General features: G+C 35.9%; 6 protein-coding genes across 7 annotated transcripts; 5 read left to right on the top strand and 1 right to left on the bottom strand.

Moving 5' to 3' along the window:
* The first annotated feature begins 175 nt into the window (after positions 1 to 175).
* On the top strand, positions 176 to 4,277 carry LOC108209616 (glyoxylate/hydroxypyruvate reductase HPR3-like). 2 transcript variants are annotated; one of them, XM_017380615.2, is made up of 3 exons: positions 176 to 827; positions 1,002 to 1,530; positions 4,140 to 4,277. In XM_017380615.2, exons 1-2 carry the CDS (start codon positions 363 to 365, stop codon positions 1,524 to 1,526), a joined length of 990 nt encoding a protein of 329 aa, XP_017236104.1. In that variant the 5' UTR covers positions 176 to 362; the 3' UTR covers positions 1,527 to 1,530; positions 4,140 to 4,277. The 2 variants fall into 2 exon arrangements, with proteins under 2 accessions (XP_017236104.1, XP_017236103.1); XM_017380614.2 differs by lacking the exon at positions 4,140 to 4,277 and having other exon boundaries at positions 189 to 827; positions 1,002 to 2,958.
* On the bottom strand, positions 1,818 to 3,316 carry LOC108209615 (leucoanthocyanidin dioxygenase). Its single transcript, XM_017380613.2, has 2 exons — positions 2,781 to 3,316; positions 1,818 to 2,695 (listed from the first exon to the last, which is right to left on the bottom strand). The coding sequence occupies exons 1-2, from the start codon at positions 3,287 to 3,289 to the stop codon at positions 1,996 to 1,998; spliced, it is 1,209 nt and encodes a 402-aa protein (XP_017236102.1). The 5' UTR covers positions 3,290 to 3,316; the 3' UTR covers positions 1,818 to 1,995.
* On the top strand, positions 3,681 to 4,986 carry LOC108209620 (expansin-A18-like). The gene is made up of 3 exons (XM_017380619.2): positions 3,681 to 3,976; positions 4,140 to 4,455; positions 4,544 to 4,986. Exons 1-3 carry the CDS (start codon positions 3,811 to 3,813, stop codon positions 4,854 to 4,856), a joined length of 795 nt encoding a protein of 264 aa, XP_017236108.1. The 5' UTR covers positions 3,681 to 3,810; the 3' UTR covers positions 4,857 to 4,986.
* Positions 4,987 to 5,108: 122 nt separating this feature from the next.
* LOC108209619 (uncharacterized) lies at positions 5,109 to 6,786 on the top strand. Its single transcript, XM_017380617.2, has one exon. The coding sequence runs from the start codon at positions 5,748 to 5,750 to the stop codon at positions 6,687 to 6,689; it is 942 nt and encodes a 313-aa protein (XP_017236106.1). The 5' UTR covers positions 5,109 to 5,747; the 3' UTR covers positions 6,690 to 6,786.
* Positions 6,787 to 10,669: 3,883 nt separating this feature from the next.
* Positions 10,670 to 16,078, top strand: LOC108205817 (B-type cell cycle switch protein ccs52A-like). Its single transcript, XM_017375903.2, has 10 exons — positions 10,670 to 11,304; positions 11,423 to 11,545; positions 11,634 to 11,738; positions 13,057 to 13,236; positions 13,339 to 13,401; positions 13,518 to 13,712; positions 14,842 to 14,943; positions 15,036 to 15,098; positions 15,199 to 15,267; positions 15,622 to 16,078. Exons 1-10 carry the CDS (start codon positions 10,798 to 10,800, stop codon positions 15,673 to 15,675), a joined length of 1,461 nt encoding a protein of 486 aa, XP_017231392.1. The 5' UTR covers positions 10,670 to 10,797; the 3' UTR covers positions 15,676 to 16,078.
* A 1,249-nt stretch (positions 16,079 to 17,327) lies between these two features.
* LOC108209946 (uncharacterized) lies at positions 17,328 to 26,655 on the top strand. The gene is made up of 12 exons (XM_017381165.2): positions 17,328 to 17,736; positions 18,238 to 18,356; positions 18,465 to 18,571; positions 18,799 to 18,886; positions 21,856 to 23,044; positions 23,151 to 23,205; positions 23,316 to 23,397; positions 23,531 to 23,611; positions 24,181 to 24,288; positions 24,407 to 24,456; positions 24,673 to 24,787; positions 26,367 to 26,655. Exons 1-12 carry the CDS (start codon positions 17,595 to 17,597, stop codon positions 26,454 to 26,456), a joined length of 2,226 nt encoding a protein of 741 aa, XP_017236654.1. The 5' UTR covers positions 17,328 to 17,594; the 3' UTR covers positions 26,457 to 26,655.
* Positions 26,656 to 27,969: the final 1,314 nt, after the last annotated feature.

The following is a 27,969-nucleotide window of genomic DNA, read 5'->3' as shown; positions in this document are numbered from 1 at the left end:
TTCCCGAGATGAATCAGAGTCGAACCAGGACCCGGGACAAAAGAAGATAAATCCTTGGTCACTTGGGCTAACAAGAAAAAATAACACTTACTGCTGTAATCTTTATATCTTATTTCACTTGTATTGGAATCTTTATGAAACATATCTGGATACCTCATCTGATGAAGAACATTAATGTTACTATATGGACGGCAATTCTTGACATTACTCAAATTGAATAAAAGTAATGCTACTAGCAGCTAGAATATTGCATCTTGAATCTTCTTGTTACCTACTGACTTGTCTCTCTATGCTCTTTGGTCCACCCAGTAAGTAAATAAAGATAAGACAGTGGGTAGAATACCTTTCTCCAAAAATCATCAATGGCGGCTACTTCTTCAGAATTCCATGATTCAAACATCAACAATGATGGACTTCCTCTGGTATTCTATCATTGCGGTCAAAAATATAGGGGCATACCCTTTAGAGAATGGATCGGGACTCGTTATCGCCTCCTCGAGCCCTCTGACTCAACCTTTCCAACCCTATCTTGCTCTGTCCGGGTCTTACTCTGCGTAGGCATTTCAGAAGTGACCTCTGAAATTCTAGACCAGCTCCCTTCACTGGAGTGTGTGGTGGGTTCTAGTGTTGGAGTCAACCACATCGATGTTGCAGAGTGTTGCCGCCGTGGAATTAAAGTCACCAGTGCTGGTGATGCCTTTACTGAGGATGTTGCGGATTATGCAGTTGGCCTATTGATAGCTGTTCTTCGTCGATTGTCATCTGCTGATCGATTTGTGCGGGATGGAATGTGGCCTGTAAAAGGAGAGTATCCTCTTGGTTTGAAGGTCAGTATCCTAATTTGTTTAAGTATTATACTTTGTAATCACATCTAATGCATATAAATTTCTCACAACAATAAAAGTTGATTGAATCTGAAATGTTTGTCTTCGCCTTAACACAATGCTATCCTCATGAGACTCGACATACAGGTTCTAATAATTACAGTCTTCATACTGCAGTTAGGTGGGAAACAGGTTGGGATTGTTGGACTTGGAAGTATTGGTTCTGAGATAGCGAAAAGGCTAGAGGCATTCGGCTGCATCATTGCTTACAACTCGAGGAAAAAGAAAGAGCTTGTTACTTTTCCATATTACGAAACTATTCATGACCTTGCCAGGAATAGTGATGCTCTCATCGTTTGTTGCACATTAACAAACGAAACTCACCACTTGATAAACAAGGAAGTCTTGACAGCTCTGGGAAAGACCGGTGTCATAGTTAATGTTGGGCGTGGACCTCTCATTGATGAGAAGGAACTTGTACAGTCATTGCTACATGGTGAGATTGGAGGAGCTGCTCTTGATGTTTTTGAGAATGAGCCTCATGTGCCAGAAGAGTTACTTGCATTGAACAATGTGGTGCTATCTGCACACAAAGCTGTTACAACCCCGGAATCCTTTTCAGCATTGGTGAGAGTAATTGTGGGTAACTTGGATGCATTCTTTGCAAAGCAGCCCTTCCTCTCAGAGGTGGAACCTATATGAAAAAGTAATCTTCTATATCTTACAGACAATAACTAATCTACATCGATAACAAAGTTAAAATTGTCCAGAACATCATTTAAACAATACCATGTTATATCAGCACGGAGATTTTACATTTTTTTCGCTCTGTTGTTTTTCTGCACAAGCTTGAAATAGAGTTATTTGATAACAAGTGACGCTCAAACCAATTTAGGGTGAATAATATTCTCTAGTTGGGATTATCCTGATACTGTTCCAGGTTATGATTTCATGCACAGCATAGAGTAACTGATTTTACGGATATTCTCATAATTTATTATAGAAACCAATACTTGAATATATTGCAACAAGGTTATTTAACATATTTCAAACATGTGGCAACTGAGATAGTAATGTCTGAAGCCTGTGACAAATCAACTCTTGATAGAAGGATTCGGATATCTACTTTTAGAGGATAGTTATTCTGTTCCAGCAGCTGAGAAATTTCAAATTATGGAGAAGTAGATGCCTCTTCTCCAGGCTTTAATATTTCAATTTTCTGAGGTTTACTTTCTACGGTTTTTTGTTGTTCTTCTGGCTGAGGAATATCAGTTTCAGCATTATTTTGTTCCTGTGGCTGAACCTTTTTCGAGTCATCAATAGCTTCCTGGCTCTTCCTGAACAGCTTGTGTGCCATATGCTGAGCAAAGGTACGGGGTGGAAAGAGCGGTGGCTCAGCCTCAGTTACTGTCTCTGGCAGTGGCTTTAGAATAATCTTCTCTTTAGGAGGCTCACAGAAAACAGCCCACGAAATTCTAACTTTCTCCTTGTTCACAAGTCCCCTGTGAAGAATGCTTTTATACTTGCCATTGCTTAAAATTTCAAGTGTGTCCCCAATGTGTACTATAATAGAGTCTGGAACACATTTAGCGGTCACCCACTTGCCTCCATAGAAGAGTTGTAGCCCAGGAACCATATTATGGAGTATGAAACTGAGTGCACTCACATCAGTGTGAGCTTCAACACCGAGAGCCAGTTCAGGTTGAGGACACTTCGGGTAGTAATTGATCTTCATCTGGAGTATTAGCTCTTCCATTCCGCCAACTTCTTTTTCTAGCCTTCCTTCTTCAAGTCCCAGTCCTATAGATAATGCAGATAGTAACTTTGTCGCGAGGCCTCTTAACTCCTTCGCGTACTCCCTTGTTGCCGGACTGCAATATATACAAAAACAAATTCATGTCATGCTATCTACTATAATCCATAGTTGAAAGTTTTTATCAGTTTGTGGCGACTTACATGTAGTCCTGTGGTTTCTTAGGCCAAATAGACAAATCAGCTTTCTCTTCGGGGTAAACAAGGTGGAAGAAATAGTCTTCCCACTCAAGCTGGCCGCTGGCATTGTTGGCTAGCTTGCTTCCATACCCTTGAATCATTCCAGTGCCCGGATCATTTGCATACTTCTCCTTCTCGCCAATTGGTTCAGCAAAAAACGCCTGTCCAGCCACTCTAACACGATCCATGAGCTCATTTGAGATCCCGTGGTTAACAAGGTGCATGACTCCCCAGTCCACGGCAGCATCCTTAATTCTTTCATAGCATTTCTCCCTGACAGCTCTGTCATCAGACAGAATATCAGCTATGTCGACTGTGGGCACCTGAGGGCCTTCATCACTCTTTTCCTCCTCGAAAATGTTGGTGATGCTGACAAGTTCATCTTTCGGCCTCACGTATTCTTTCGGGATTAGCTGAATGCCACTCCCAGCCAGGGTCTCTACTCTTGGAGATTCTAAGGTAGTCGCGACCATCGTGATTTAGTATGTGCTCTGTGTTTATTTCTGAAATTGAAGCTTGAGGTGAAAATTTATTTATAAAGGTAATGGACATGTTGAGGGTGATGGAAATAGGAAAGGAGGGTGCACGTGGTAAGTTGAACTCCCACTTGACCAAACTGAAAATGGAAAGTAGTTAACTTGCTTGACTGGTGGTTAGAGAACCTCCTCTCAATCAGTAGCTAAGCTTAACCGAAAATTAAAACTTTTAAGTAGATTTAATTTAATGGTTAATGTATTTGCATACAGCGTATATGTTATACCTGCCTGCACGTTGTTCATGTAATCTCCTTGTCTTTTTTTATGGCATACAACACTGACTAAGCAAATATACGTGATCACACATAACAAAATTGAAGACCACCATCTTCGTGAAAGCACGAAATACAAAAACTCCAGCTCCTCCTCTGCATTCTGAACTCTGCGCCTCTGGATATATAAACATCAAATCCGCATTACAATGCTCACTGTGCTTGCTTTCTCCGGTTTTTCAAGCCATGCCTTCTTTTCTATATTTGTGGAGACTCCGCATCTTGTTCATGGCCTTGTCTGCTACAATCTTTGGGAGATTTATATCAGCTTATGCACCGATATATCGACCTAGCCCATGGTCTCTTGCTAATGCCACTTTTTATGGAGATGAATCTGCCTCTGCAACCATGGGTTCGTTCATTGCCAATTTCTCTTTATTTAGCTTCGATGCTTCTTTAGTTGTTGCTTTAATAGCAGTGGTATTAATATTCGGTTCTACTTAAAAATCATATTCATTGTACATATACAAACAAATATCTTGTTAACGAATTTTTTTTTTCTTTTTGATTTACAGGAGGAGCTTGTGGTTATGGGAATTTGTTCAACAATGGTTATGGGGTAGATACAGCAGCATTAAGCTCGACGTTATTTAACAATGGATATGCATGTGGGACTTGTTATCAAATAAAGTGTGTGCACTCTCCTTGGTGCTTTGCAGGCTCACCTTTTACAACAGTCACAGCAACAAACATCTGCCCTCCAAACTGGAACCAAGATTCCAACAATGGTGGCTGGTGCAACCCTCCCCGAACTCACTTTGACATGGCTAAGCCCGCCTTTATGAAAATCGCGCAGTGGAAAGGTGGCATTGTTCCTGTCATGTACCGCAGGTAAGAAACACTTTCCCAGTCTTAACAAGCGACATACAAAAATAACAATAATAATTTTTGCTGATTCTTATTTGCTTTTCTGTTGCAGAGTTCCATGCATCAAAAAAGGGGGGCTTCGATTTTCATTCGAGGGAAATGGCTACTGGTTGTTGGTATATGTAATGAATGTAGCTGGAGGTGGTGACATATCCAACATGTGGGTAAAAGGAAGCAAAACAGGGTGGATTAGCATGAGCCACAACTGGGGAGCTTCATATCAAGCTTTCGCGACATTGCAAGGCCAGGCTCTTTCTTTCAAGATCACCTCGTATACATCTAAAGAGACCATTGTAGCCTGGAATGTTGCTCCTTCAAACTGGAATGCAGGATTGACATACAGCACCATGGTCAATTTCCATTGATGCTCTTGGCTCTTCCTTTTTGAGGCATTTCGCTTTTATTTATCGACATTCTCATAATCATTTTACCACAGGTATCATTTTCTTAATGTAACCGTTATCTCAGAAGATATAGTATTGAATTACAAGTTGAGTTATGCATCATAAAAGGATTAATCACATGTTTTTGCAGTATACTTTATTAATCTTTGAGTATAATTAGGGTGACTGATTAAACTCATAAATCTCAGACATCTCTGGATATAAATTATAAAACAATGGACTTAGAATGTTGAGATTTGGATTCAGTCAGATGACAGAGGCAAGCAGCTGGAGTGGGACATGATGTTAGAAAACACAATCAGAGTATTGTGTCCCCATGCATAAAGAGAAAACAGAGGACTTTCCGTTCATTCCCTTCACTAAGCACGCCTTCTCTCCTTTTGACTTTAAATATCAACCTTAATCATTAAGCCCATGCTCCAAATCATTTCTTCAACCTTATCACTACCACTCCTCATGTAGTCATATGTACACTTGATAAAAATAACGTACCTAATTCACAAGGCTCCCTACGACTGAAGTAATACGCAGTACATCTTACCCTTAAACTTTCTCTATACCAGCAGACAGTCCTATGAACTAGAGTATTCGACAATCTCAGAGCCTCAGGCCACCAATCTCATATTATAACTTCATTTACGCTCTCTTTTCATAAGTCCTTTAAAGCTTCTATGATTTACCACTTCTCTAAGAGATTCAACTTTTTCATTCCCGATCTCGGCCTAGTTTTTCTTTGTAGAAAAAAAAATCCGGCTAGATTTACTCTCCCATTCATTCAAATTGTCAAGAATTTCTATGTGAAATACTTCTCTAGCTAACTACTTCTTTGGAAACAACCAACAGCTTCGTCATATGGGATCCCTGATTTTTCTTTGTGTAATTCTTTGGTTAGCATCCTCAACAACAATGACTAGTACCGAGGCTCCAGGGATCAAATCATCTCGTCTTCTTGATCTCCTCATCAGAGACTACACATTCCAGACATACAGCAACAACTTTGGAACAGGCCAATTGCATACCATTCATTTACCAGCAAATCTATCAGGCATCGTCGTTAGTACAGTAAGGTACCGTTGTGGCAGTCTCCGGAGGTATGGTGCAAAATTTGAAGAATTCCACTTAGGCACTGGTATTTCCATCCGCCCTTGTGCTCAAAGAGTTCTTCTCGTGAAACAAAATCTCGGACACAACTGGTCATACATATATTACGACAACTACGAGTTGACAGGTTACCAGCTCATTTCCCCTGTCTTAGGCCTACTCGCTTACAATGCTGGCGACGACATGAACTTTAGTACTCCATACGAGGTCGTAATTCAAGCAAATAAAGAACTGATCACCGTAGATTTCAGTAACACCACAAGGCTTGTGAACCTCACAACAGGCCTTATACCAATGTGTGCCAGCTTTGAACATGATGGCAAGGTGACACTGACCAATCAAGTGTCCGAAAACGTGTGTTTTGCAAAAGGGCATGGTCATTTCGGGATGGTGGTTCAGTCTCCGTTGTTGCCATTCAAGAAAAAAGGCATTAGTCGTTGGAAAATCGCGGTGGGGAGCTCGATAGGAGCAGCAATAGGAGCTTCTCTTCTCGGGTTGCTTCTGATTGCAATGCTGGTGCAGGTGAAGAAGAAAGCGAGAATGGATGAGATTGAGAGGAGGACTTATGAGGAGGAGGCTTTGCAGGTGTCAATGGTGGGACATGTTGGAGCTCATGTTGCGAATGGGGCTAGGACAGTGCCAACTATTGAACATGGCTCCAGACAACCTCGTCGTCCTACTTCATTTGTCTAATGAAAAATACTTCGATTCTTTTAGTACGTTGTATGATTGTTACCAGAAATTAAGTATACTAATATATCGTAGAATAAAAATCTTAGATCAGTTTTCAGTGACTTGTTCTAGGTATGATAATCTAGTTTATGACTGTCTGTCTCCGGTAGACCTGGCCCGGACCGGGCGGTCAACATTTATATGATTCTATGCAACAACGCTCTGCCGGGTTGGCCAAGGTCCGGCTTGCGGCAGATTGGCTCGTGATCGGCCCGTTAGTGCAGGGGCAGGGGTGGTAATTTCGGTAACGGATCGTGTTCGTATCAGCAATCGGGTCGATTTCGAGTCGATTTCGGGTCAAGCTAAAATCACTTAAAATTGAATAAAACTGAAAATTGAAATTATTAGAAACAAAATTCTAATTTCGGGTCATTTCGTGTCAAACGGGTGATTTTCGGATTTTGTCTCAGTAAATCGGGTTGCGGGTTCGGGTCGTGTCTGATATTGTCAGCCCTGTGCAGGGGTTCGGTTTGATCTCAGGTCGGGTTTCAGTTAGCGAATCCGCGATTAATTACAAATTTGTGACGGTTTCTTTATTCAATTCAATTTAATTTAAATAATATTTTAATTTTTAAATGAATATAATTTGATCAAAATTTTTATTTTTTATTTACAAGAACACGGGACCTTTTTTTTTTGAGAAACAAGAACACGGGACCTTGTATAGTTCTTATTAATTATAAAAACGGTCTTTCTAATGTGTGCCCAAGGGCACACAAAAATCACTAAATTCTATAAAAATGACCTATTCTGATTGGTGGAGTTGATGTGAATGCAGGGGGGCCATTATCATTTATTATTCATCCACCAATCAAAAGGAGTTATTTTTATTGGAGTTAGGGACTATTGTGTGCCCTTGGGCACACCATAGAAAATCCCTTATAAAAATTTTATAAATAATTTGAGACACTACTCTCCAAAAAATGAAACTGACCGCATCAATACAATAAACAAAAATATAAACAAAACACATTTTCAAACAAATGAAATCAAACAAGCGTTAAAATTAAAAAAAAAATTATATTACCTTCATTCATCGTTGGCGGATAATTGTGATGAAGTAATCATCGCCGTCCATGGATCGTCTTTACCATCCAGGTCATTTTTTTTAATTTTCTTGGTGTCATTTTTTCATCTTGGTGTCTTTTTGTTTATCTTTTCCCAGATACACATTTTTATCATGTCTGCCGCAAGACTAGTTCTGTTTTTATCTAACACTTTTTCTGCCTGCACTGAAAACAAACTCGAAAAAGTTGTTAAGACGAAAATTATTAATATGTCTTGCAATTTTAACTAAAATCGGGAATTATTACTCATGATCCACTATATTAGTATTGAAAAATCTTCATCAAACTCGTAATGATGAGAAAAAACTATCTAAGCACACTATATTTAGTAGAAAATTAAGACATACCCGAACTAAATTCGCACGATTTGGTTCTATTTTTGTTTTTATTCGATTCTGCTCACCAATGCTAATATCATTAAATATTTACTTTCTTCGTCCCATTTAATTATAAACACTTTCCTTTTTTGGATGTCCCGCTCAATTCTATACATTTCAAAATTTTCCCAAAATAGCAACATTTTATAATATAAAAACTCCACCCACCCACTACTTTCAACTACTTTTCCCAATCTATCAATTATATATTAATGGGTCCCACTACTTTATCCACTTTTCTTTTTTTTTCTTCTCATTTTACATTATTTTATACACTTTTCTTAGTCTCCGTGTCCAATCTATATGTATACATTTCAGAGGGACGGAGGGAGTATAAGTTTGTTATTTAATTCTGCCAGTGATGAATATTTTCTAAAAAGTCTTTCGAGTTAGCTCTGATGACTTATTTTTATTTAAATAGAAGATTTTTGATAGAATAGATTTTTTATGAACGTAGAGACATCATTATTAATAAAACTGGAGCTAATATAAATTTATCACCTAATTAAAAAATAGTTGCTATCATTGTTAATGTATTTAAAATTTGTGACCTAAAAAAATTGGTTATGTCATGAGCACACCGGAGTTAATCACTTTGTTTATGTAGCGATTTTTTATTATTGAAAGTTATGATTAGACTTTTATGCACTTTTGGGTTTTCAAATATAAACTAATTCTTATTCTATCTTTTTGAGAATATAACTTTTTTTAAGAGAAGGGGATAATTCATAAATAACAGTCATATGGTATCAACAAATATGATCGAGTCGAACAAACTATAATAATAGATTAACATGCATGTCTTCGTATCCAAGATGAGACAAATAAGCGATGTTGAAATTGACGATGGTATATTTATGGATCCTTACTCTGTGTTCACCGTCTTTTCCAAAAAATCCGTTTGGGCTATCAACCACAAATGCAATTCTCAGAAGGCTTTTATCGTTAAATCCAAACTAAACTCTCACAAAAAAATGGAGAAAAAAAATCAAACACTCTCACTGGGGAGAGAAATCAAATTATCAAATTATAATTATAACACACAAGAGAAAATCCAACTATAAACTAAAACACGAACCTACTGGGAGATAATCGATCCACTTACAAATCCAAAAACCCCTCTTGAAGCAGATAAGAATGAAAATTGAAAGTTTCGATGATATAGATCTAAAATAACTTTGCTCAAAGAAGGAGTTTTATTGAGAAAATCAATCAACAAGTATGAACAAACAAAAAACAAGGGTTAATTATTAAGTTGGTCACTGAAGTGGGTTTAATGTATCAAGTTGGTCACTGAACTCAAAACAGTATCAAGATGGTCACTAAAGTCACCAAAAATATCAAAAAAGTACCTTGAAATATGAGTTCAAGTAGTAAAAATATTATTTATAAAATTTTACACATTATTTTTAAATGTCACCACAACCAACTAAAAACTTATGACTTCTAGTATTTAAAATAATATATTTATATTTTATCAAGTTTATTTATTATTTATATTTTATTATATAGTTATTTTTTTGTTTTAATTAAAAATAAATAATAAATAAACTTGATAAAATCTAAATATATTATCATAAATATTAGAAGTCATAACCTTTTACTTGGTTTTGGTAACATTCATAAATAATGTGTAAAACTTTATAAATAATATTTTTTCTGCTTGAACTTATATTTCAAGATACTTGTTTGATATTTATGGCCACTTCAGTGGCCATCTTGATACTGTTTTGAGTTCAGTGACCAATTTGATAATGAAAGGGTTTGGGGTTTTCCACCGGAGTCCGGATAACTGATGGAAGCCCCGTCGGAATAAGAAAAGAGGGAGGCGGCTGCCGGCTAAAGCAGAAAAGAGAAAAAAAACTTTTCGAGAATATAACTTAAATCTTTTAATAACAACTCATAATAAAACTATACGAAATTAAACTGTGAAATTAAGTTTTTATTTAATTTGACGTTATTGGTCAATCAATACATACCCTGACTTCATATTTACTTTACATGTACTTATGGCATATCTACTTTAGCCTACTCTAACAATAATAATAAAATTATTAATGAATCCTGATTTGAAATATATTCACGTATAAATTGCTTGAGCTTTTAACATTCTTAAGACTTCTCAAACACATAACTAAAATTATTTTATGAATTAGATTAATTACTTACTTTTAATCACAAACTTTTGTTAAGGATAATTATTTTAATTGTACTGTTAAACTTTGTTAAAATATGAGTAAAAAATGATCTTTTAATTTCTATATTTCCCATAAACGTAACACAGTATCTGTATATATCTGTTTCTTGTATGAGTTATCGCAACGTAACAATAACATTAATCAATGTTTCTATATGTTTTGTTCATGTCCTATATGAAGTCAAACGCGGTAAAACTCAGATATGGTAACTGTCCCTGAAATTTACTCTCTTTCTTGTTTTTTTCCCGGGAAAATTAACAGCCGGCTCACCCTCCCTCCGCTGTAGACAAATAAATCTCTCAAACTTTCAAGATTCATCCTTTTACCCATCTCTCTCTCTGTCTCTCTCTCTGTCTCTCGCTCTCTCGCTCTCGTCATATACGTACAAATCCCTATCTCTCTCCACACCCACATCAATCTCTCCGCCATGGAAGAAACCCCACCCCAATTTCCACCAACCCCATCATCATCAGAGCTCAATATCCCCTCAACAATGTCATCAAGACCCAATCTTTCCATCACCCCCACTACCCCAAATCTCCTCTCTCTAGGTTACCAACCCTCCCCATCTCGCACAATCATCAGTGATCGCTTTATTCCCAGTAGATCTTCTTCCAATTTTAATCTCTTCAATATCTCTCCCCCTAATAATTCCGATGACCCTCTTTCTTCTTCTTCTGCCGCTTATACTACCCTTCTTAGGACGGCATTGTTCGGCCCTGATTCCGGCTTTACGCCGCCGGTTACGCCTGATAAGTCTGTCGGCGGGAGGAATTTTCCGGTGGTCTCGCCCTCGAGGAATATTTTTAGGTTTAAGAGTGAGACTAGACAGTCTTTGCATTCTTTGTTGCCTTTTGAGACTGATGATAACTTGCCTGGTGTTAGTCATAGTCCGGTTAAGGCGGCCCGGAAGGTTCCTAGATCCCCTTATAAGGTTAGCCTTTGATTCATTTTATTAATCTGTGTTTTTGTGTATTTTGTGTGTATGTGCATAGCCCTATCAATTGATTGTGTGTATAATGTTGTAAATTTGGTTTTGATGTTTATTATAGGTACTGGATGCACCTGCATTACAAGATGATTTTTACCTAAATCTTGTCGATTGGTCATCACATAATATATTGGCCGTCGGGCTGGGTAATTGTGTGTACCTATGGAATGCTTGTAGTAGTAAGGTGATTTGGATTTGTGTATTTTGTTATTTTTCTTGTGGTTTTTTTAGGATTTGTGTGTTACTGATTAGTACTTGTTTGATACTTACAGGTGACGAAGTTGTGCGACTTGGGTACTGATGACAGTGTATGTTCAGTTGGGTGGGCTCAGCGTGGTACTCATCTTGCAGTCGGAACAAGTAATGGAAAAGTCCAGGTGATTATTTTGACTAGATTCTACACACGAAAATGTGGGAAAAAAAATCACTTAATTATGTATTTTAATCTGTGTCGGTTTTGGAATTGCATAGCGAGATAAATTTTAGCAGATGAAGGTACTTAACTACTTATATATAATTCTCTAACCCTGAGGCACCTAAGCCAGAACTTGGATATAATGCAGTAACCCTAGGTCAAGTACATAATATGTGTAAGAATCTTTATATCTGTGCCATGTGCTTTATGCGTTCTCAACGATATGCATCGTGATAGAGATACAGTTTTTCTATGTGCTAAAACATGTGAATCGTCACTTTAAAGGTTTAATAATTGAATGAGCACTGAGTTGTATCACAGTGTTGCAAGAATTTATGGTGGAAGGTTTTTTATAGTCAGCACCGTGCTATACTCTATTCCAAATTCTGTATTCTGCTTATTACTATCTGTAGTGGAAAGAGTCCGGTAGGCCCTCTTAAGAGCGCAAGAAGAACCATTTTGACCTACGAATATGTGCTTTTAATGCACTACAAAATATTTTTTGGGGACCTTCTTGATTTTTACCGGCTAGGAAGTTGGCGGTGAAAACAGGATAGCAGCAATTACATATATAGTGTGTGCGCCTAAAGTTTGATAAAGTTGTCAACATTCATGTGTCTAAAAGATGATATGGATGGAGGTGGAAACAGAATGACCCCCCCCCCCCCCCCCCCCTTCTCCCATCTAATATAGTTCTTATCTGTACCAGCACATTCCTTTCCTCCATGTTATTTATTGCCATTTGTTGGCTTGTTAAAGTCATAATGTATAGCATTCCTCATCGTGTACTAATTAATGAATGAGAACCTGATTTTTCTAGTACTGACTTAGGACTAGATATAATGCAATTGAATCTGTATCATGCTTATTATTACTACTATTTATATCTAAAGTAGACACATGGAAACACATAATCAAAGACGTGTGCAACCCTTCTGTACCTGAAACTGGCAGATAATTTCTCTTGTTATTGACCACATATATGTCTACTACTAACCGAGATTCATAAAGTTATTCACTTAAACTGAATAAATGTAAATCACGTGATGCATCATCGTACCACTTGATATTTGTGCAGGATACCTGGCAAAAGCTTTTAACTTAAGCACCGGTACATATATGAATTGTTTCAAACAAGAGCTACCTGACCTTCAGCAAACTATATATACAAATTTCTGAACTACCACCTTAAAACCATAGAATTTTTTGCATATATGGCCCATTAAGATATAGATTTCAGGTGCACTACTTAACACTCTATATCTTTAACTTTATTATAGATTTGGGATGCCTCTCGGTGTAAAAGGATAAGAACTATGGAGGGACATCGGCTGCGTGTTGGGACCCTAGCCTGGAGTACATCTCAACTATCTTCTGGAAGTAGGGACAAAAGTATTCTTCAACGTGATATACGTGCTCAGGAGAACTATGTTAGTAAACTGAGCGGACACAAGTCTGAGGTCAGTTACCAGTATCTAATAAGCCTGGTTTAGCATTTTTGTTTGCTCTTCTCATATTTTCCTTGTTACTACCATTTACATATACTGTTTATTGCTATGCAGGTTTGTGGGTTGAAGTGGTCCTACGATAACCGTGAATTAGCATCTGGAGGAAATGATAACAGAGTATGTGACTGGAGCGGCCTGTACTTTCTCATGAGTTAAATTGTTAAAAAATAAAGAAAATCAGTACATTAATATCTAGAGGAAATCTGAAATTACATTTTCTCTTCTCTTTTCAGCTTTATGTGTGGAATCAGCATTCAACTCAACCTGTACTGAAATACTGCGAGCATACAGCGGCTGTGAAAGCAATTGCATGGTCACCCCATCTTCATGGACTTTTAGCTTCAGGCGGTGGTACTGCTGATCGGTGCATCCGTTTTTGGAACACTACCACTAATTCCCACTTGAGCTGCATGGATACTGGAAGTCAGGTGACTATGAATTCATTTCCGCATTATGAACATGTGTTCTAGTATTAAATATTTGATTTGTGATTCTTGCAGAAGATATATGCTATTTCTGGGCCATCTTACTTATTTTGGATACTAAAGACTCATATATTAGTTATATCTTAGGTTTCGTTTTGTATTGTGGGGAAGTTATTATTCTGATTTTCTGGTGTTTGTCTGATTGAGGAATAATATTTTCCTGATTTTTTTTTCCTTTTTTAGTTTAGAGATATGTTTAAGATATTCCGGTATTCAAAAGGTATTGTTTTAAAGGAGTAAAGTCCCTCAATTAATGCTATGATATCAGAAAAAAAATGCTATGATATCCGAAAAATAACTTCCCCTTTGTAATTTTTTCTCCCAAAATATTAAATTCTTTATTTACATTACATTGTCATGATGAAGATGAATATTATGCAGAAAATAAATCATTTGTCATAAAAGTAAAAGAGAAAGTTGTGGGAATTGGGAAACTATTGGGTAGATGTTTTTGTAGTAATTATATTCCAAAGTCATGTAATTATTTCTGCAAACAAATGGAGCCTTGAACCGACATGTATGCTTCAAGGATCTAAGGTGTCAAAATTTTGTATAAATTATTGTACGGCTTGTATTAAAAGCAAAAACTGAGAAAGAGCTATATTAGATTATTTTCTTGTACATCACTTTTTGACATTGTTATGTCAATTAGTTTTGAAGGCTTTTTGATAGTAAGTATTTTTAACAAGAATATAGATTTCTGTTCTGGGTTTAGGCTTAGGCTTATCTTGAACGACTCAAGTTCTGCTATGTAGGTTATTTGTTGTTTCTTTGGGATTTTATTTTAGACCATTCTTTGCAAATTTTTGCATCAATGTTATTGACTGCAATGCGATAACAAATCTTAATACCACATAATTAGATGAATCAACATGTGATCTGATCCATCAAAAGATTTTCTTTCCATTATTCAGTTAGCTTATTGTGTTTGATGAAGTCGATTCTTGGTGACAGGAATTTCTGTCCTTTAATTTCCCCAATCGCTTTCTGGTTTCCAGTTTTCATTACCTTGGAGTGCTTTGATATGTGCGATAACATTATGGGGTACTAATTTTCGCTCTTCCTATGACAGGTGTGCAATTTAGTTTGGTCAAAAAATGTCAACGAACTTGTCAGCACACATGGATATTCCCAGAACCAGATAATAGTTTGGAGATATCCAACAATGTCGAAGGTATTGCGCTTTAATCCTTGGAGAAACAGCATGACACTGTTTTGTTTAATTTATCTACATCCTAACTAAATATGAGTTTTTCATTTATGCAGTTAGCAACCCTTACCGGTCACACATTTAGAGTTCTTTATCTTGCCATTTCTCCAGACGGGCAGGTAAGTTATTAGATGCATGCTTTATTATATAATTACCTGTAAATCTTTCTAGGCCCATTTGAAAATTCATATTCTTTACCTATGGTAATTGGTGTTGCAGACTATTGTAACTGGAGCAGGAGATGAAACACTGCGGTTTTGGAATGTTTTTCCTTCCCCGAAATCCCAGGTAGCTATTGATGAATTTACTTGTACCCCACAAATATATGCAATTGATTAGATGGTGTCCAAGTGAATGGTCTCTGATGGATACAATAATATGTGGTCTTATTGGTACCAATATTGTACTGACACATGCTATCTACTTGTCATATTCTAAAACTTATGTATGCATATGCACTGTAAATTTGGTAATACTAGATTTTGGCATGTCGTGGGACATGGTAATTAATGTTTCCCCGCAATTAGCAGAATGGAAGAAGAAAGCATGTTTCCTTGCATATTACTTGTTTCCGGATAAGGTTTCTGTATATCTCTGTCAATGAAAAAGAAGCTGATATATTACTGGGACCTCTTTGTGCAGAACACAGAAAGCGAAATTGGAGCATCATTTCTGGGAAGAACGCAAATCCGGTAACTGCTGCATGCTTCGAAGTAGGGAGCTATTGGAAGTTCCTTTGGACGTGCATACAAATATCAGTAAGATGTTTGGTAAACTTTAACCAAACAATGAAGATTAAAAGCATCTGCGGGAGGCTTAGAAGCAAACCAATATGCAACTGGAAGTGATGGATATATACTGCAAATATATAACTTAAGTGCCATCTTTCCTTTAAGCATGATATACGAATATGTATAGAGAGAACCTGGGAGGCGTTATTTATTCTCGATAGCTTCTTCCCTAACAAAGTCTTATTGCATCTCACTGCACAGACTAACAAAACTTTGCTGTAGTATTTCCCAAGTTAGTTTGTAGCAAAGCCTTGGAGGGCACACGTCTCTGAAGCTTGTAATAAAAGTCTGGAGTCTTTTAAGCTTATCGACGATGTGTTCTTTACATTTACTATCTCACCGTCATGAATATGTATGCAAGTATATTACTAGTTGATGTGTTGAATCACATTATTAGTTTGAGAACCAAGTGTGCTGAAACCAAGAAACTGAACTCAATTCACTGGTAGGAAGCAACAATCACAGCAATCCCTTGAACATGTTTGCCCCATTTTTATTATTTTCCGTTTCTCTTGTTTTCGACAAAATGTGCCTAGTAAATTTATGAAGGTGTTTGGATCGTGATTTAGCCTCCAAATGAGATTGGTATTTCCATTTAATGTCATGCATGGATTTGAGTTCGAATTTCGTTAACCATGAACTAAACATCTCGTATTATATAATTTATGAAGCTGGTGTTGTCCTTTTCTCAGGATCATCTATATATAAAGTTGGTATTATTAGAGCATCTCCAAGGGAACAAAACCCTTAGCTAAAATGTCTACATGGCACTTAAGTGGCATTTAAGTGTCAATTATTAGAAAATATGTAAAAGTTTTGGACTCCAACCATATTCCTCTTAGCAAAAATTATAGATAATCATATTTTGATTGGTTATATTTGCTGAACCAACAAACCTTTTAGGTATAATATTAGCTATCATATTATACATAATACCATTGGAGTGTCTACCCTTCCCCTTAGGTAAAAATTTACATAATCATTATTTTATTATATTTTAACTAACAGTTTTTGTTATCAACCTTGGAGATGCTCTAATAAACATGGCAATATGGCATCCCCACGTTCAGGCCAGAAGTAGAATATAGACTGGGCCATGAGCCAGATAGACATTGTTGTATTTTAAGCTACGATATAAAAGACTGCCGTATGCACAGGGCTGAATAACCAAGGATTTTTAAGACTTATGGCGGCAGAGTCTATATATCCAAAACATTAAAGCAATTAAAAGGGAATTAATTTTCTTTTCGCTAACTGAAAAATATCTACCAAATTCAGTGAAGAGCCGGTATAATGTGAGAATTTGTGTAATTCACTTGTGAGAGACAATATTTGGAAAATAGGAGACTGAAATTATACTAATTAAATTATTTTTTGTAATAAAATATAGAATTTTTATATGAACCAAAGTCTGCGTTATTATTTACAAATATAAAATATTATTATTTTATCCATCACATAACAAATAATTCCGTCTCTTAGTTTGCAAGTAAAAAGAATAAAAGAGAAACACAATCAACAAAATTAAACAAAACATGAACCTTCCTAATAATTTCCAATTTTCACTTTCAAGTTTCACCTCAAGACATTTGCAATTTTCAAGCACAAAAATTCTCTCTCTCTCTCTCTCTCTCTCTCTCCACACACAGTCACACACACAGTATATATACATATCTCCTCATATCCTGGTTGTCCCCTCCCCGGAATATAAATTCAGCACCTGCTTAACTGCGTTCCTGTTTTCCTCTCTCTAAATTATCTCACTCTCTATCTCTCTCTGGAAAATAAACTCAAGACAATTACAAGAAAAACATAGATACAACCATGGCGAGTGGTTCTGGCGAGGAAAGAACAAGTGAGGGAGTTGAAGAATTGACCCACAAGACCAAACTCATTCAATTCTTTGGGAGGTCTACGCCAATCATTCTTCAAAATGATAATGGCCCCTGTCCTCTTCTTGCTATTTGTAATCTTCTCTACCCCCTCAACTTTTAGGGTTTCTCCAATTTTTTATGTTTTTTTAACTGTTTTTTATGCTGTCGTGTTCTTGATCAATCTTTATTCTTGCCCATGTTTAATTCAGTTGTGTTTGCTTATTTGGTTTGTCTAGCGATCATCCTCTTTTAGTTTTTGTTAGTGTGTTGACTATTTGTTTGCTTATAATGTTTACGATTCACATTGAGATGATATGATGGTCATTGTGTGTTTTAGAGCTGTTAGGGTTTCTTACTTTTTGTCATATATATAGCTCTTATGCATACTATTGTGTTCTTGATCGATTTTGATTCCTTCCCATGTTTTGTTGGAACTAATTGTAGTGTTATATTGTGGTTATTTATGATTTACAGTGAGGTGATGTGATGATCATCGTTATGTGTGATGCAAAGTTGATTTTGCAATTATTATGTGATTCTAATGTTTGCTTTGACCTAGAATTGCATTTGATGATAGTTTGGTTATTTTGAAGGTAATGTTCTTTTGTTGAAGAATAATTTGAATCTGAGTCCGGACATCCCCGAAGTCTCTCAAGAGAGATTGCTTTCACTTGTTGCCGAGCGGTTGATAGATTCAAATAGTAATCTTGATGTAAGTGGTTGTTTGCTTCTTTGTGATGGCTTGCAATGTAAATCTTCCTGCCATGAATGTTGGGTCGAACCAAGATAAACTTGCTTTTTTCTTTTTATTTTTGCGCAGAACAAGGAAGCCGGTTATGTCGAGAATCAACAACAGAACATAGCTGATGCAATTGATTTGCTCCCTCGTCTGACAACCGGGATTGATGTCAATATAAAATTTAAGGGGTACAATCTACTTTTTCCTTCTGTGTGAAGTTCCCTTTTAGGTCATATTTATGTTGTTTCCTTCTGTGTGAAGTTCCCTATTAGGTCATATGTATCCTGTAATAATTGTGCATTGTCCATATAAAGTTCCCTTGTACGTGATAGTACAATATATTACTTGTACATTGCCTATTCTGCACTATTTACTTTTTTGTTAAACATTCTGTTTTTTTTTTGGGTTATTGCAGTATTACTGAATTTGAATTTACAAGGGAGTGTGCAATATTTGATTTGTTGGATATACCGCTCTATCATGGTTGGATAGTTGATCCTCAGGTATGAACCATATGAATTCATTTGAAAGCAGTTGCTATTTACTATTGATTATATATGTACTGTTTCTTGTAATATATCAAACTTTTGTCAAGATGTTAATCTCACATATATTAGAAAGTGTACTGCCAAGAACCTGCTAGACTAGTTAACTCGCACAATTAAACTTGGAAAGTTGTATAGAAGTTGAAAAAATAATCCAGCCTTTTGGATGCCGATGAGTTTTTTTTTCCCTCTTCCCTTCTTTTCTGATTAGAATTAAAAGCAGAACAAGCATGGGCATTTTTTTAGTCGAGTGCTACACACGTAAGCCGTCATGGTCTTAAACATACCTTCGGACATTGTATAATACTCCTACCTAACAAGTATGCCTTCATTTTATATTTTATATGGATCAGTTAATGTGTTCATACTTAAATTAAAAAATATGACATTCCACAAAACTGGTGCTGTTGCATTGATTACGTGTGTCACCTCTGCTTATAGTTTATCAAACTAACACGCATTATCTGGATTCGGAAATTTTATGTGAATAGATAACAAATAAGAGTAAATCAATATCAATAATTATCATAGTATCTAATATCTTATTGAAACTATATATTATCTCTTAAGTGAACATCGAATCTGATTGTCCTTATTCACAATCTTGGATTTTACAACTCATATTTATCACTTATTATGACTCTTTTTTTAATGTGAGCATCATGGTTGTCACTCAAAATTTATAGTAAACAGCAAGAGGTCAGAACACTTGATAACAGATTTTTACCTATTTTCTCTAATTTTTTGACACGTATTGCAATTAACTAACCATATTTTGTTTAGTCAAATACCATAATCAATGCTGACAGTATAAAGATATTATTTACTTGGATCATGGTGGACCACGAACAAATACGTATGCTAAAATTTCAAATATGATTAAATTATAGAAACTAAACCTTCAATACTGACCTAGAAATATGATACCATCTTTGAGTTTGGAACATGAAGCGAAACGTTTACTAACTATCCAGAATTAGCAATATAAGGGCTCTCCTAAATTTCTAAAGTTTCACTTTAGTTTCTGCCAGAATAGACATTAGATTTGTTCTTATAAGCTTTTTTTAAATCAAACAAAATATACATCGTATTTTACAAATCGAATATATTTCACCTAATATTTGTTCCAGACTAGTGGTACACATCATTTCTCCGTTGGACTTCTCTTGTTGGCCTGCTAAGACAATAGATGGTCAGGCAGGTGATCTACCATCCCTGGAATCGATACTTTGGCAAAAATCTAAGAAACCTGCTATCATATATTATTTATTGTCACAAAGCCCCTTCCCGGAATATAAATGTAGAAATAATAGAATATGCATAGGTCTCCTTGTTAAACACATTCGGTAATTTCACTTTCAGGAGGATGAGCAGTATACGGAGTCTCCATCAATTGTTCTTTTTTACGCGGTTCCTTGTCTAACAATCCAGTGAACACAGTTTTTCTTAAATTTTAAACAACTTCAATAATAATCTTTGTGCACACTTTAACTTTGTTTTTTATCCAGAATCTTGTATTCTTATTGCAACTTTTAGATTATTTATATGTGAAGTGAAGTGTAAATTATATTTAGGTCAATGCAATTACATATCATTTGTAGCACCTCTTTGATTTTTACGTGATAGATTGCCCTTAATCACCTTAATTCATCAAACTAGTTAACTTATAGGGTGGGTATAGTAACTTTCTTCATGGCTTCATTGAATTTGAAAGTAAAACAGTGGCCTCTTTGAGAACTTGGATTTCATTTGAATTCTAGGATGGTCAAATGACTTGTTTGGATAACCATGAGAATTTGGATTTCATTAAAAATCCTCTAGATTGTGTCTGGGAACAGTGTAATCAGTGTCATCAAGTCAATAATTAGTTGACCAGTTGAGATATTGAAACTAGTTGTTTCGTGACTAATTTGTTTTGGTGTCCAGGGATTTTACCTGAAATTCTCACCCAAAATTTAGGAAAGTGGGGTTTAAAGTTCAAACAGATACGCCGTTTTTTCACTTTATACACATCTAGATACATATGGGATATGTATACATAATGAAGATCTCTTCTGGTCATTCGACTGAATTCTGTGGTACACATATTCTCAAGTCAAATTATCAATTATGTGGGCAGTTCTATATTAGCATGATGAATATGTGTTGCATTCGAACTTATCAGTCTTACAAATGATTTTAACTACGAAATTGATGTGTATTTAGCTATATTATATATATAATCTAGTGGATTAAATGACTTGTTGACTTTGTACAACTAGCTGATGACTGCACTGTCTAATTGCTTGCTTATATGTATCAAATAACACATACTGGTCAATTATATAAACAGCGTATTTTTTATTGTCATAAATATTGTGTTTCACTCACTATTTGTATTTCAGATGTACATGGTGCATGTTTTGTTTATTTGTATATCGAAAAGAAAAGATCCACAATGATAGCATACTGTAGCATTATTCACAGTAAATGTGATTTATACTTTTGTAGATGACTCTTAGTCAACAAGTGAAACATTATAATTGACCCAGTGACTTGTGATAATATTTACTGTATCAAAGCTTAATAAATGATAATTTTATGTGTATATATAAAAAATTGCTATGGGAGCCATACAGACATATTCCGGCTTGCTGTAATGACATTGTTTCTAATTGTGCTTGTGTGTAATATTTCAATATTTTCATGCCCAACTTTGAACAGGTTTCACCAAATGATTTTTGGTGCTCAAGTACTTTACACTGATTTTCAAAAATAAATAAATTGTGTTTGATGACATCATTTTTTGTGGTGTTGATTAGACAGTTACACAACTATTTGTTCTCCATTCTCCAAGTGACTAACAAACTTTATTGAGATGTTAGCAAATGTGCATGTTTGTGTATCTTCTAATAATAACCATGTGATATCTTGTTGCATTTGTGCAGGATAGTGACACTTACAATGCAATTGGATCCAAGTCGTACAACACTATAATGGGGGATCTTGTTGGCCTTGAAACAGGAACCACGGCAAGTGAAGACAAGAAAAAGCCTGAAGAAGATTCTGTTGATTTTGTTGCTGCAACGACTGCAACTTTAGGAGTGCCTTCTCCTGGTCTTTCAAGAAATATATCTTTTGATAATCCTCCTGGTTCTGGTTCCCAGCATAGCAAAGCTAGAAAAGGGGACCTCGAAGAAGAAGCCGAGCTGCTGAGAGCCATGAAAATATCAGAGGCTGATTTTCCCAATTCATCCAAAGATGTATCTTTAGACAATTGTGATGCTAGAAAAGGAGATCTTCAAGAAGAAGCCGAGCTGCTGAGGGCCATGAAATTGTCTGAGGCTCCTTTTACAGATTCATCTAAAGATGTATGCTCAGACCAGAGTGATGAGCAGAATGTGTCCGCCTTCCCAAAAGAAAGTGTAAATGTCAAAAAGTCTGAACCTTTGGTTCCTTCAGGCACAACAGAAGTGGTTGTTGGTGTTGAAACTCAGAAGACTTGGCAGCAAGAACCATCATCTAATGTAAGCAATGACTTGGCGGACATCAATAATGATCTTATAACCTTTGAAACAATTCCAGAGAAAGATGACTGTTTGTCTACGGAAAAGGATCAGAAGATCTCAAATAGTCAGTTAAGCTGCAAGGAAGCCGGGGAATGTAATGAAACGAAAGATGTAGGTGAAAAAACGAGAATTGATTTTCTGGATTTGCAAAAACCTGCAGTATCTGATTCTCTACAACCGGATTTTCTATCCACAGCTGCAAGTAGTATCGTTGACTCTGAAGGTAATAAAGACATTCATGACCAATCAGTATCAAAAACTAATGTACCGAAAGAAGATAACCAGATTGCTCCTGAAGCATTGAGTATTGCCTTTTCTCCGGTAGTTATTGAGTTGGATGCATCTGGTGATAGCACGGGAAATAGAGATGTTTATGAAGTTGTTACTCCCGCTGGCGATAGCACTGAGCCCATTTACGCAGGAGAAGAATGCATTTTAGAGCCAGGTACTACATATGAAGATCAAGAACCTGTGTATGAAGGTGAGGTAGTTATTGCTAAACAAGTGGATAAACACAGTACAAATGCCAGTGATGTGGCTAGTAAGAATGAAATCACTCCACAACAAGGTAAATTAACATTAAATGATTAAAGTAGGAGCAGGAAATTTTTAATTGGTTTGTGCTTGCAAATTTATTAATGAGATCTGAGTTGATTCATATTAATTTATAACAGGAGAATTGATAAAAGATTTCCTGAAGACAAATGCTAGTCAATTGACTGTATATGGGTATGTTGACTTCTACTATGTACACTTGCAGTATGTACTATGAAAACAATATGCTCGAATGTGATGAATAAGCAGAGTATTAACTTTATCGGATTTTTAACTTTCTGCAGCCTGGTCTGTTTGCAAGAGCAATTAAAAGAACGTGAACTTTGCGTATTTTTTCGTAATAATCACTTCAACACCATGTTCAAGGTCAGTGCTGCATGTCAGCTCTTATAGTGTTAGGTGTTGGTGAATGTATAAGTAGAGAGAAACAGCATTTAGAGCTTGGGTTCCTTCAAAATGAATTTTCTGGGAATTTGCTAATTGCAGATCTTATTTGCAGTTTGGTGGTCAGCTGTATCTTTTGGCAACAGACCAAGGTTATATAAACCAGCCTGACCTGGTATGGGAGATGCTGAACGAGGTATGTCCTGCCTCTTCATGATTGATTGCTGATTGTCAATGTCCTGTATTAACAAATCTGTATGTATGCTTGTTAGTTAAGCAACTGTAATGTTATTGAGATGCAGTCTTTTAGTAAGAGAAAAATGGCATATGATGAACACGATCTTCTAGGTTTTGTGTGTGGCGAGGGGGTTGTTGGTGGTACAGGGTTCTGAAAAAACTCTAACAACATGCACTTGATGTATTTGGTTTCTATGAGATGCTATGTAGTGAGATTTGCATCTGGGTCCGGGACATGGGGTCCTTGCTCAAATTTTCTGTATCAACGGGTATATATAGGTTTACTAATGACTACTTATGTCCTTGGACGTGGCTTACTGTGAATTTGCTCCAGAGATGAGGTTTTCTTAAACAAGTCTTCGCATAATCTAGTCTTTGCTGAAACTTATGTTCGGAGGTTTTATTTCTCCTTTTTCCCTCAAGAAAATTCTGAAGATGATACTGTTAAATCACGGGGAATTATTCTTTTACTTGGAAAAGTATATCCCTCCAAGCCTGTAAACTTCGATTGCCCTTGGTGATTTTCAGGTAAATGGGAATACAGTATTCATGACTGGGAGTTTTAAGGAATTCAAGGCAGAAGATGATCATGTGAAGGACACCTGGGATGAACAAAATGCCCGTGCCAGTACCGCAGTACTTTCTTCTTCCCTTGTTTGAATCTAAATAAACATTTGTAGTATTTGCTAATTGATATTCAATTGTTTAGCTGTAACTTTGTGCTGAAAGACTTATTCTACCTAAATTTTTGTAGGAGTATCTTGCCAGTATTAAAGACCCAGCACAGGACAATTCCAGTTTCAAGTAAGTTTCCTTCCTTTTCCTTGCATAAATTAGTTGATCTTTGTTTCTTGATCTAGCATTGTTGTTTTCTACATTGAAATATCTCTGAATTTTTGAATTTTTGTCAACTATCTTGTCAGTCTCTGTCTCTGAAATACATCTCTGTAGTCTGTAGTTAAACTTTATCTTACCTGTTGGCATATTGAGTGGGATCGGTTGTTATATTGGTTGTGGCAGTTCTGATCTGCAATTGGCAATGGCTCTGCAAGAACAGGAATTTGAGCAGCAGCCTCAACGTAATACACAGCAGCAAAATGTTTCTGGTGGTTCAGGGTTGGTTACAGGTCCTCAGGTGGGTTTTTAACTTTATATAAACTAGGCTAATGGGCAAAAACACTATATTTATAACTTCTGTTGACGTAAATACCACTTCGCAGAAAAATGGCCAAAAATACTATCCTAATACGCATTCTGGATTAGGGTATCACATGTTAAGCATTCTCAAAACGGATAACTAAATAATAAAAATTTTTTTGAAATTTTTCTGGAAGACCTGTTACTACCCAAGTAAATAATTTTTTGTAATTTTTTCTGGAAGACCTGTTACGCATTGTCAGATTGGGTATCACCGTATCACATATTACCCTTTCTCAAAATGGTTAACTAACTGAATATTTATTTTTTTAATTTTTCTTGAAGAGATGTTACTCATTTCAGGAATGGGTTACTAACCGAATAAATTTCATTTTTTTATCCTAAAATTCTTATCTTATACCACACCAACACCACACCTTCATCTACACATATAACACCGTCAATTCAACACCAACGATCATCAACGTTGCCATCTTATAAACAATTATCCCCTCATTAAAGAATTATAGGCTAGAAAATATGAATAAATGGGGTTATCCATTCTCAGAAGGGGTAATAGAATGGTATTTTTGGCCATAATTTTGGTAATTGGTATTCTTGTACAAATATATAAAAGTTTTGGTATTTTTGTTGAATTTCTATAAATTAGGACAGATTTTTGCATTAATTTCGATTCGCCTGTAAATTGATCTACTAATCTTAAAGATACTGCGGTTAAACATTACATATGTCCCTCTGAACACACATTACCCAGAAGTCAACTTTCCGCAGTGCAAGGGGAGAAAACTTTCAGGCAGACATATTATCTTTTCCTTTCCTGTTATGTAGAGTAAACCACCATTCTGAAGTGGCTTAAAGTGGGATACTCGTAGGCTTAAAGTCAAATAAATGACGTTTGACATTTTGGCACACATTTTTAAGTGAATTGACCTCATAGCTAGAATTATTATTTTTCAAATTTTCATTTTGTGAATTAAAGTATAAGTTTAATATTTTTATTCAGAAAAAATGTTTTGAAAAAAAATATTTAGATATGCAGTCAATGCTCTTAGAATTGCGTGCCAAAAAGTCAAGTGTCATTTATTTGAAAAAAGAGAGTATATTTTTGCAGTTTGACCCATATGCGAATAATTTTCTCCTTTTTAATTCGCGACAAATAGGCTGCATCCAATCACTTCTCCTTTACAATTCGTGACAAATAAGCTGTATCCATATTTGGCTGAGCAGTTGACTCGTTAACAATAACATTGTCTCCATCATGTATTGGATTGATGGATTATTTTGTATTAAAATCTCCACAGTACAGAATACCTTATTTTGCCTTTGCTTACTGGAGGCGTCTTCAAATTTGTGCCTGATTTCACTAGCACGAGATCCCACATTTAGAAACCTTGGGACACTCGAACTACCATCTTTACTAGTTTGGGTTTTTTTTTTTTTTTACTGGTGTTGGTTGTAAATATAGCTTTGCTAATAAGTTTAAACTGACCCACTGTCTTCTAAGAAGTACATCGTTCATGGCTTCACATGGCTCATTAATTAATGAAATGCTGCAGGGCTCGAGGAGTGGCAACAACAACAGGTACTTGCCCCAACCTTCCAAGCCAGTTTCTAAACCGTCAAAGGATAAGTGCGTGGTAATGTGAAAACTGTGTTCAAGTAGAGGTCCGCCGTGTAAATGAGTTGTGACTATCTGTTGACAGATTGCTTTCCATCTTAAACTTTAGACTGTAATTTTAGAACATCCAGCTTTTCAGGTGTAAATGAAGTAAATATTTGGCCCATACATGAGGCTTTTTTATAAACACTAATAATTGTGATCTTAAGAAGGTCCATTGAATCGTAGTTATCTCATCCAAAAAAAAAAATGGATGTGTCGCTGGCCCATATGTCATCCCCTTCAAAGCTCTATATTATAGGAGATGTCAATCTGTATAATTTTGTCACAGAGAATTTTTTCCCGAGGAATTTGGAATGTTTATTGAAGAATTTTCAAGTACAAAATGTTTACTTGTAGTCTGTATAGATCTTAAAGCACCTGTTATTCTGTGAAATGTTGAATGTTTACATAGTGGTAAGGTGTAGTCTATGTAATCAACTCCTTTGTGGTAAGATTGTTTTTAAGATAAGGTCTGGAAAGCTACAGTAACAATATCTATAACATTTTTTTTACCCCTCTCTGAATTAGTTTTATCGCTCGAGAAAAACCCTAGTTCTCTCCTCGTCTTTTTCTTTTGCGCCACAGCAGTAGGGGCTTCCACCGGATCTCTACCGGTGGAAAGCCCCAAAACCTTTTATTTTCTTTCTTCTTTTGTGTTTTCTTCCTTCTTTCAATAAAGCTTTTTAAACATTAGTTTGTTTTTCCGGATCTAAGGATTCAAAACCTTTTCCGATTTAGCCTTTTTTTCCTTAGATCTCAAGTCCACGGAGCTAAGGATTCAAAGTCTTTTCCGATTGAGCCTTTTTTTCCTTAGATCTCAAGTCCACGGAGCTACGGATTTCTTGTTTTTTCCGGTGTTTTTATCCTCGAAAGTGATCCAAGTTATCTTTGTGGGTTTGTTTTCCAGATCTAAGGATTGCTTTGATTTAGCTAATTTTTCATTTACGCATTTGATTGTTAGGTTGTCACTGGTTTTGGTCTTTTTGTTGTCTCACTGTTTGTGTGAGTTTTGTTATTTTCTCACCGTTTGTGTGAGTATGGTGCTTGATTTAGTAATAGAAATTGTTAAGGGATTGCATTCTCAGTCGATAGCTCAAACTGTTTGTGGCGGAAGCGAAAGTGGCGAAGTATGTGTATATATCATCTTCAACAAATCACGTGATTTTATATCCAAGAAGAATGGATTAATCAGTGATTGTTTCTGTATTTTGTTTGTTCGACGCGACTGTTTATGTAGATGCCGTATGACTTTTTATTATTAAATTAACTCATTTATCAAAAAAAAAAGAAGATAAGGTCCGGAAAGAATGATACAATGGTCTATTTGAAATCTCGATTTAATTTGAAATTCTGAATTTAAATGAATAACCTATTTGGGATTATGGATTTGGATATCATTTGAAATTCACGACATTCAAATATAAGTAGCCTGATAATTTGAAATGTCAACTGATTTTATTTTTTTTGAAAAAAGAAAATAATTCAATAATGAAAAATCA

This window comes from Daucus carota, chromosome 2, assembly GCF_001625215.2.
Source record: "Daucus carota subsp. sativus chromosome 2, DH1 v3.0, whole genome shotgun sequence".
NCBI classification, from domain to species: domain Eukaryota; kingdom Viridiplantae; phylum Streptophyta; class Magnoliopsida; order Apiales; family Apiaceae; genus Daucus; species Daucus carota.
Note: the sequence above shows the minus strand (reverse complement) of the source record. Positions and strands in the feature narration are given on the sequence as shown.

Excerpts from the sequence above, each read along its gene's own strand:
- LOC108209616 (XM_017380615.2), top strand. The coding sequence starts at position 363 with ATGGCGGCTACTTCTTCAGAATTCCATGATTCAAACATCAACAATGAT. Across the intron at positions 828-1,001 it reads AGTATCCTCTTGGTTTGAAG|TTAGGTGGGAAACAGGTTGG; the intron begins GTCAGTATCCTA and ends TTCATACTGCAG.
- LOC108209615 (XM_017380613.2), bottom strand. The coding sequence starts at position 3,289 with ATGGTCGCGACTACCTTAGAATCTCCAAGAGTAGAGACCCTGGCTGGG. Across the intron at positions 2,696-2,780 it reads AAGAAACCACAGGACTACAT|TCCGGCAACAAGGGAGTACG; the intron begins GTAAGTCGCCAC and ends TATATATTGCAG.
- LOC108209620 (XM_017380619.2), top strand. The coding sequence starts at position 3,811 with ATGCCTTCTTTTCTATATTTGTGGAGACTCCGCATCTTGTTCATGGCC. Across the intron at positions 3,977-4,139 it reads ATCTGCCTCTGCAACCATGG|GAGGAGCTTGTGGTTATGGG; the intron begins GTTCGTTCATTG and ends TTTGATTTACAG. Across the intron at positions 4,456-4,543 it reads GTTCCTGTCATGTACCGCAG|AGTTCCATGCATCAAAAAAG; the intron begins GTAAGAAACACT and ends TTTCTGTTGCAG.
- LOC108209619 (XM_017380617.2), top strand. The coding sequence starts at position 5,748 with ATGGGATCCCTGATTTTTCTTTGTGTAATTCTTTGGTTAGCATCCTCA.
- LOC108205817 (XM_017375903.2), top strand. The coding sequence starts at position 10,798 with ATGGAAGAAACCCCACCCCAATTTCCACCAACCCCATCATCATCAGAG. Across the intron at positions 11,739-13,056 it reads CAAGTAATGGAAAAGTCCAG|ATTTGGGATGCCTCTCGGTG; the intron begins GTGATTATTTTG and ends ACTTTATTATAG. Across the intron at positions 14,944-15,035 it reads GATATCCAACAATGTCGAAG|TTAGCAACCCTTACCGGTCA; the intron begins GTATTGCGCTTT and ends TCATTTATGCAG.
- LOC108209946 (XM_017381165.2), top strand. The coding sequence starts at position 17,595 with ATGGCGAGTGGTTCTGGCGAGGAAAGAACAAGTGAGGGAGTTGAAGAA. Across the intron at positions 23,612-24,180 it reads TATGGGAGATGCTGAACGAG|GTAAATGGGAATACAGTATT; the intron begins GTATGTCCTGCC and ends GGTGATTTTCAG. Across the intron at positions 24,457-24,672 it reads CAGGACAATTCCAGTTTCAA|TTCTGATCTGCAATTGGCAA; the intron begins GTAAGTTTCCTT and ends TGGTTGTGGCAG.